The 9,371-nt window shown below is 43.1% G+C and overlaps 1 protein-coding gene across 1 annotated transcript in view; it reads right to left on the reverse strand.

Moving 5' to 3' along the window:
* LOC109627763 (fibroblast growth factor receptor-like 1) overlaps positions 1 to 8,600 on the reverse strand; it is a 29,254-nt gene extending 20,654 nt beyond the window's left edge. The window contains exons 1-2 of the mRNA XM_020084530.2: positions 8,284 to 8,600; positions 7,231 to 7,326 (exon numbers count right to left, since the gene is read on the reverse strand). Of these exons, the coding sequence (XP_019940089.2) occupies positions 7,231 to 7,315 (85 nt within the window). The 5' untranslated portion in view covers positions 7,316 to 7,326; positions 8,284 to 8,600. The remainder of the gene's footprint in view (positions 1 to 7,230; positions 7,327 to 8,283) is intronic.
* Positions 8,601 to 9,371: the final 771 nt, after the last annotated feature.

A 9,371-nucleotide genomic window follows, 5' to 3' on the forward strand; every position in this document is an offset into this window, starting at 1 on the left:
GTTCTCTTTTCACATTAAGATGAACCAGTCTGCCCCGTCAGAGAGACAAGGAAGATGCAGTGGACTGAACGCTACAGTTACTCACTATCACCTGTTGAGGTATAAAGTAGTTTTACAAGACAGGACAGGTCAGGGCTAGCTGCCATCAGTAGCTATCTCTGCAATACATCATTGAAATAAGGTCAAAACTCCTGTTGATATTCCCCCCAAAAAATGTTTAAGAAAATATTTCCAAATCAATGAAAACATTCACAGTAAGCCATCCAATTGTTGGAGGGATACAGTATTTTAATAAAAGAAATATCACCCTGTGTTTGGTTGCACCAGAGCAAAAGTCAGATGCTCACAAGTCAGTAAGAATCACCTACTGGAGGATATGAATGTCTGTTAGTTAGTTAGACATTTTGCTGTTCGTTAAAAAATGCAAGCCTGCTTTCGGAAAAGTGGTAGAATCAACAAAATAGAACCAATTTTGGTGAAAAACAATCAATTAGATAGAAAACTACGAGCTGGTAGAGTATTAGTCACCTAAGACGTTCAATTTAATCCTCATGGGATCGTAAATACCTGCAGCAAATTTCATGGCAATCCATCCAACAGTCGTCAAGATATTTTACTGCAAACCACAAATGTCAACCTCATGGTGGCGCTACAGTCAAAAGTCACAGGATAATCAAATCCTCTGGAAACTGTGAATGTCCCTGTAACATTTTATGGAAACCCATCATATGCTTTTTGAGACATTTCCGTCTGGACCAAAGTGTTGAACTAACAAACCAGCCAACCTGATGAGCCAACACTATCATCTCTGGAGTCTATTCATTAATCTAAACATCGACAAAAAGCAGAGCCAGTTAAGCTATTTGTCAATGGAGAAACAGAATAAGTATTAATGTATGGAGAAGTGCCCCAATCTGCCAAGACTTAAACTCTAGGCTTGAGGCTGTTCCAAGGACTCACATCTCTGTGCATGAGGAAATCAAATCAGTTTCACTGCATGGTGCAGAATTCCAGTCTGGAATAGTAGTAGCCTGCTATAAAATATGACAAATTGTACTTTTTGCTCCTGAAAGGATTTTTCCTCTCGTGTCCCGTTCCAGTGTTCGAGTCAAAGCAGGGACACATTTTTCCATTCATAATAGAAGCAATGGGTCCCCTGAATGAAAAATGTGGGCCTCTTTGCCTCCTCACCTCTGCTTCCAGCCTCAAGAGTGCTGCTGTGGGCAACAGGAGCAAACAAATTCCATCATGACAGCCAATACGCTCGCAATGAAAACTCCTGATTTGACGTCCTGTGACAGGCCACTGCTCAAACCAGACTCTTTATAACATCGGTCAATGGGGACAATGCACCGAGAATTTCTGGGGTCGCTCGCAAGAGGAATGAAAAACAAAGTGGAAGTGAAAAAGCCACAAAGCCATGTGGGGTCTCATTCAAGCCCAACGGAGGTGAACTGAAAGGAGGTGGGGGTGAAACTGAAAGGAGTGTCCGGGGGGCGTGTGTGTCAAAAGCAGTGGAGGCCTCATTCAGAGCTCGTTATCCAGCCATTCCCTGGCTCAGTGTGTATGAGTGTGTGTATACTAATTTTTGTTACCTCTTTAGGACCTTTTTCAGCATAAACACTGACCGTGACAGGACCAGTGAACCTCATGGGAGCCAAAGCCATGTCTGAGGTCCTGGTTAAGGACAGTTTGGTTAAGGTTCAGGTTACGCATGAAGTGGTCATGGTTAAGGTCAAGGCTAAGGTTTTGGTTAGGCTGTCCACAATGAATGGAAGTGTGAATGTGTGTGTGAGTGTGTGATGAGGTAGCAGAAAAACAAAGATAGACAAGACTTTCATAACGAGGCGTTTGTGTCTGGTGTCGGATTGTAAAGATGACGAACACCCGACTGCTTCCTAAAATCGTAAACAGAGGGAAAACAATGGAAGACTTGATGGCACGGTGATGTAAAAAAATAAGAGAGGAACCTTATCCTGAAATGATACGCAACAGGTATCTCCTTCCTGTCTGATTAGGTATTCTGATATGTCAGAGTGAGTCGACAGCAGCACAGACTCAAGCAGGCTGTGGCAAGTACAGCAAACAAGCACATACAGTAAGATGGGTCAGATAATATTTCTGTGCTTTAAATCAGCCTTTTATTCAATAACATCATAACGACAATGGCCGGACTTGTCAAAACTTGCTCAGTCCGAGGAACATCCTGAGGGCCACCATCATGTAAGTACAGTATGCGGCAGATACTGTATATTTTTGGAAACGGCAAAAGATTGTCTTGGTTTCCTGTTTTTGTACAAGATTCTTCTAGGTGCAACAAGGAGCCAGTGCTAGAGGAAATATATAGAGGAGGAGGGAGAAGAAAAGGAAAGAGGAGGGAAAGTTTTGGTTTCTGCACCCCCTGTCTGCTGCTGCTGTATGGTCACAATCATAAATCTCTAAGGTAAAATCTACAGTAAAACAAAAACGGCTTCCCCCGTTGAGGGGTGAAAGAGGGGAGCAATTGGATTCTCATCATTTCACTTTCTAAGGTGACTGAGTGAACAGCTGTGAAGCACAAAACGAAGCAGTGGAAGAGGAGGGGGTGGGGGGAGGAGGGTCCCTCTGTTGACTTGGCTCCTCAAAAGAAAAAGAGAAAACAGAGCGGGACTGTAGAAATGAAGGAGGCTTGGAAACTGGGGTTGCGCAAGACAAACATTTCCCGCTGTGGGGCTGAAATGTTATTGTAAGGTCACTTGTAAGGTTCCAGCGAGGCGGACCCTCACCCCCACCTACAGGCTCTAAACAGTGTCCAGTATAATCAGACGCTTATTAAATACAGAATAGATGCCAATTTAAAAAATCCCTTATCAATATAGCTGGTTTCAGACATGCACCACACTCTGGTCGGATTCTGTAATTTATTTATTTTTACACTCAACAGAAATAAATCTGAAAATCACAAAAAGAAGACAAATATTTCAGGATGAAAAATAGGTGCAATACACATAGAGGACATAGAAGGTGATGTTGTTTATCTCGTCAAAAATATGTGATTTCAGCAGTGGAATTTAAACATTATTTCCCGCCTCCTGCATGCTCTACTCAGACACCACCCCTCACCTTAATGTTTCAGAAATGTTCTAGATGTTAAGAACCCGTCTGACCCAAACAATGTCCTGCTGCATGCGTTCTTCACATGTGAAAGGCAAAAATGTGCAGACCCAATTTTCTGGACATTCAGGTCTGAAAACGGCTTATGTGTGGTAAATCGAGGGGGAGAGAAAAAGGTTGATTATTATTTGAATGGTGACAATCTGACCCCCTCCACGTGCGCTTTGTAAACTGCTCCATGGGTTTCGTGAAAGTTAACAGGAGCAAAAGGAATTCTATTTAACCAAACCCAAATCCATTCAGCCAGCAGGAAGAGTGTGTGTGGTCTGAAAACAGTCCCGGAGCCAACTGCCCAAACAAACTAATCAGCATTGTACACACAGAGACCCTCCTATGAGTCAATGGGATTTTCTTAAAACATTAAAAAAAGGAGAAAATTTAATTCTCCTCATGCCCCCGGGAGCATTAGCATACAGCTGAGAGTGAGGAACACTGAGAGCGAACAATGCCTTGTTGAAATTACACATGAATGCTAATTGAAGTGTCCATTAAAGTCAGTCAATGAGGGGAGTGTTGCTCACAGGGATTATATGACCCCACTAAAGCAAACACCAACTGACCTCCATTATGACTACTTATCACAGCTACAGCCCTTTCCTTTCTTTCCCTGCGAGGGGTGAAGTCTGACACATTCCTCTCCCCGAATCTTTCCTCCTGAACTGACAGGGTCGGCAGTGTGTGCTGATAGATGGGGAACATGGATTGCTGGAGTAGTGGTAACATTATTTCCGTGATAGAAACAGAGGGATCATAGCAGGAGGAATAGTATTTCCACCTGGTGCAGTGGGGAGGGAGGTGGAATAGCGGTTGGTGTACCTCTGAGGTTTTCCAAATTGCCCCATGCTCCTTGGATGTCTCATTACCATGACTTTTCTCAGGGTAATTTCAGTCTGCTTAATAAAACACACACACATATATCCAGGCGCATGAAAGAGCGCTCATTCACTCTCGTAACTTCTTCTCACGCACCTCTAAATGGCAAGCACCTCAGTAAAGCGAGTCCCCCGTCTGCTGCAAGGGATGAGGAGTGTTTAAAATATATTACTGCTGCCCTGTCCGACCTAGGGGACCACCACGCGTAATAATCCATCCATTGTTCCCCACCAATGGACCCAGACTCTGTAAACGGGGGCTACGGACAGCCCAGAAAGGCTGGGTGGGAGTAAAGGTCAGCTCATGCCTTGTTTTAACGACAGCACATTAACTTAACTCACTTCCTTCAGCTTTACACTGGTAATAAATTGGAGGAAACACAAAGAGAAGCAGGGGAAAAGAAGGGGGACATGTGTGACAAGGGTGGCAGTCAGTGCTGGTTGTCTGGTTTGATAAACGCAGGAGGTTGAAGGTGTTAGACAGTCGCACTGATTAGAGTTGAGGCAGAAGTTGAAGGATGTTTGATTTCCCTTGAGTTCTGCTGATTGTGGGCAGAAAAACAAAATGTAACACGAAACTGATTTTATTTCGAAGATGTAAATGGAGCATTAAAATACGAGTTGGCTTGAAAAATACGCTACTCAGCAGTAAAGACAAGCTTTTTCACCACAGCTTGGCGTACGAGCCAGAACACCACTGTTACACCTTCTTACTATTCAGGAGCTATTTAAAAAATACAAGGACTTTGGGGCATTTGGTTACTGAGAAACTAGCCTCATTATGGTTAAAGGAAATGGAATACTGTTGAGGAGCCAAATGGCCTTGTGATTTTAAGAGCCCTTGGCATGCAGTTTATCTCATAGTACCTTCTTGTTATGAGACCATGATGTAACGCTCTTATAAAATGTATATTTTCCAAACAGGGCTGCAGAGCAGTCAGCGAGCTCTAAACTTCACCAGATGTCTCCAGAGGTGAAACAAACATGTGCGGTGTTAAAAAAAACAGCAGATTTGTGCACATGCATCAAAAGACACAGTTGTTTCTGATGCCTCTGTAAAATGCATCAAAACACAACGATTCAGAGTGTGTGTTTATTGTTCGATTGTTCTGGTGCATAACAGAGACACCTGGTGCCTCTCTGTTTCTCCCAGGGTGCATTTCTGGAGATCCATATGCCCAGGCTGCCACATTCCTCAGCTAGTGGAGCCCAGCGGTCCCCAGGCCTGTCACCACATTAGAGGCTCTGCTGGGACACATCAGTGAGCACCTCCTCCAGCTGCTGGGGGTGGCAGAGCAACAGAGGGGGAAGAAAGAAGTCGCTGGGCTGGAGGAAGTGGAGGTTTTCCTAAAGTGGGGGGGTCGTACAAAATGATTCTTGCTTGGCCAGTCGCAAATTCGTAGCAGTGAGGAGAGGGAGGGTCGTGTGTGTGTGTGTGTGTGTGTGTGTGTGTGTGTGTGTGTGTGTGTGTGTGTGTGTGTGTGTGTGTGTGTGTAGTGTGAGGGCAGGGGGTCCTGGGTCAGGTGTCGCCTGATGATTGACAGCAACAGGCTTAAATTCGTTCACCCAAACTTACTGTTTTCTCACTTGTATTGTCTGAAGTGTTCAGATAAGGGCAGTAAACTCACTCTTTAAACACACAAACCAAAGAACTTCTGGTCTTTAAAATGTAATTTAATTTGTCAAAGATGTCATCATTCACTGTTAAATTTAACAGGGAAAATGCCAGCCAGCTTGCCGGCCTTCACTTCTCTATAAAAGCTTTTGAGTCAGAACCCTGACTGTATTTCACAGGATGACAGTGTCAAACATTTGCGTTTGGACTGTAACAGTGAACTTACTGTGTCAATGCTTCTGCTAAAGGAAAACTGTGAGATATTTACACTTCACAGATTGTCAAACACCATTCAGAATCATCTCCCTCAAACCCTCAATGCCAACTGTATTACTGTTGATGTGTCTATCTGTCTGCACATCTGCAACCACTTCCAGGGTAATTTTGAACAACCGGCTGTGAATTATTCCTTTTCTCTGACACAAACATCAGTTCAGAGCCATTGGACTTCCACTCGCCATCGTCCCATCAGATCCCCCTTTGGGTTTCTTCTTCACTGACATCTGTTAATCTGTAAACATACAAAATTGCCTGTCTAATCTTATTTAGCCCTCACGTCTTGTTTACTTTTGGTTTAGTTGTGCCGTGAAGGCACGGCTGCCATGCTGTGAATGAAGCATTGTCTACAGACCCACAGATCTTATCGCCCTCTCTAAACCGCAGCCAACCCCCCCACCCACCATCTTCCTCTTGCCTCCTCTACCTCAGGCCTTTATGGCCACATGCAGGTATTGTACCAATCAGACGCCTCTTGAATTCACTTCCACACGGAGCTGGAGAATAGCATTATGTAGTCTGCGTGTTTTGCCAGTGCCAGGTCTTTCGGGGAAATGTGTCTGGCTTTCACATTTCTCTCATTAAAGTCGAGTGTCCTTTTCAAGTTTTGCCTTGGTCTTTCACTCATGCCACTGGATTGCATCAGACACTGTTCAGTAGTCAGTGATGGTGGACGAAATCATAGTTATTCATGTCCTGTTGACAAGCTCACTGCAAATTGTCTTTATAAAGCAAAGTATTGATACTGGCACAATCAACAGTCCATTGAATTGTGGTCTCCCACTCTGCACTCAGGTGTTTTGATCATGAACACACACACACAGACTGATGTGAGGCAGTTCCTTGGCCAGGCGCGGGAGAGCTGGACTCTAACACTGACTTGTGTTCTTTCACCCCGGGAAGCTGATGGATGATGTTTGTTTGGTTTAGCTGTAGTGAATGTGCACACACACATTCTCTCTCTAACTCTTAGACACACACACACACACACACACACACACACACACACACACACACAGACTGAAACACAGACTGAAACACACACAAGCTTTGGGTAGGGGTAGGCTTGCCCTCTCTCATTACCCTCCTCGTGTTGATTTTGGGCTCTGTTTAGAGATTTTTTTTTTTTTCGTTTTACTTTTCCATCTCTTACTTCTTGTTGAGAAAACTTTAAGAGGCAACTGAGGCTTTCTTCATGCTCACAAGAAACCAGCCAGTCAATGTGACTTATAATGAACTATGAGTCTGGTGTCACCCTCCAAGTTAAAGACCTTGCATATTAATAAAAAAGAAAGTTTGTGAAGCAGCGCTCACCTCTTGCGCAGTCTGTCAGTAAAACAGCCTCAAAGATGAACAGCACAATCTTCAGGACTTCCATGCTGTGCAAAGACAACTTCATGCTCCCTGAATCTGAAAGACACATGGGGAAAGATAAAGGAGAGAATAATCAAGCAATTGCTTTGATTTTTAAAAATAATGCTTGCTTAAAAATGCCTGACTGGTAACATCACGTCATATACAAGTAATATAATTGTCTATCAGAGCACTTATGAAGCTGTTTATAAGTTACAGGTACGGTTTTTTTCGGGGGAAAAAGTTGATCTACATTTGACCTCAGTGGTTCCCAAACTAGATTCCTGGGACACTTTGGGAACTGTAAAAAAAAATATCTAAAGGGTCTAAAATTAAGACAAAATGAAGCAGGTTTAATGTCAATTTTTAAAAAAAACATTACATATAAATTCCAATTTAAATCATAAACAGTAACCAGCCACATATAGACTCAGGTCTGGCGTCTGTCTGGGACGTTACATTGGGGGTTTTAAGTCCTGGTTTAAGTAAAAACACAGTCGTGTGTGTGTAGGCTGGATTTTCAGATGGTTCCCCAACTAGACTCCAGGGAAACTTTGGGAACCGTGAAAAACAAATCTAAAAGGTTCTCAAATTAAGCCCAAAGAAAGCAAGTTTAATCTAAATACTACAAAAAACATTCAATGTAAATCTAGATTTAATTCAGAGACAATAAGTCTGCTCTGTTACAGGATGTGTGACAGATTTCCCTCTGTAACCAGCCACAGGTCTGGGGTCTGTCTGGGAGTTTACATTGGGAGATTAAGACTATTTTAAGGGTCTTTGTAGAAAAATAAAAGTGTAAGTAAAAACATGAGTGCAGAGGCTGAATATCCAGTTAGCTAGCTAACGTGTTGAACAGCAGAGTGCACATGAAATAGTCGGTTTCCACAGTTTGTCTCGACTGTACTTACAGTAACATGACAGAAGTTAGTGCTGCAACACTAACGTGCACATTAACCGGTTCACGTTGTTTTAAAGTGGCTAAACGTGGGTATGGACGTGTGGCGGACTTACCTGCGCACTGAATGAACGAAGTCAACCTCGTATTAGCCTCTTGGCAGAAAAGCTTCCAGCTGGAGTTGAGTCCATGAATCAGAAGTGTCAGTGTCGACTCCTCAGCCGCAGCTAACGGACCCGCCGCGCGCTCCTCTGCGGCGCAAACCCCAATTAAATGTCGAGTGAAACCCGGAAGTTGCCGCAAATCACAGAGAAACCGCCATGTGTTCGATTTCTTTTCCAAAAACAAACAACCGCGGCAGGACCACGCTGGTGTTGTGGTCCGCTCCGTCCACACTGTGACTTCTCCCAGTGCGCACTCAGCGGAGGAGGGCCGTCCGTCCCCAGCGCTGAGGCCGCGGGCCAATCAGAGGCCGCGCAGCCCGGACACGTTTAACTCTTTCTGTCTCTCACGCGCACGCTGACCTCTTCATCACAGACTATTCATGTGAACACCGACAGTGCACGAGGGAACAGACAACAGCTGGTCAGTGTTAGAAAGAACACCGCTGCAGAACTGTATGGCTCTATCACAGGGAGCGTACCTCTGTAATCCTGCTTTACATGAGGAGTCTGCTTAAATTATTGTTAACACGCAAACTCAAATCCACTCATTACTCTTATAAAATGTACTTTTACTTGATTGTAATGTTCCATATTACTAATGGGTCGTTTGTTCTTTTCTTTTACTATCAATAATAATACATTTAAAAGTAGAAAAGTATGTTTAAGTGATTAACTTACACTTGTGCATCGCAAACTCAAATTCACTCATTACTCTTATAAAATGTACTTTTACTTGTTTATTCTTTCCCCTACTACTTATGTGTCTTTTGTCCTTTTCATTTGCTATTAATGACAATAAATTTAAGAGTAGAAAGGTATGTTTAAGTTATTAACTTACACTTGTGCATCACAGACACAAATCCACTCATTATTTTTATAAAAGGTACTTTCAGCTAGTTTTGTTTTTTTGCTGTTTCTTATGATTCTTAATCCTTTCTTTTTGCTATTAATAACAATACATTTAATCAGAAATTGTATTTCACCTTTTGCCATTTCTAGACAGCCAAGCACACCTTACCACATATCACATAAACACATAA

Source organism: Paralichthys olivaceus, chromosome 12 (assembly GCF_024713975.1).
Source record: "Paralichthys olivaceus isolate ysfri-2021 chromosome 12, ASM2471397v2, whole genome shotgun sequence".
Classification (NCBI taxonomy): Eukaryota; Metazoa; Chordata; class Actinopteri; order Pleuronectiformes; family Paralichthyidae; genus Paralichthys; species Paralichthys olivaceus.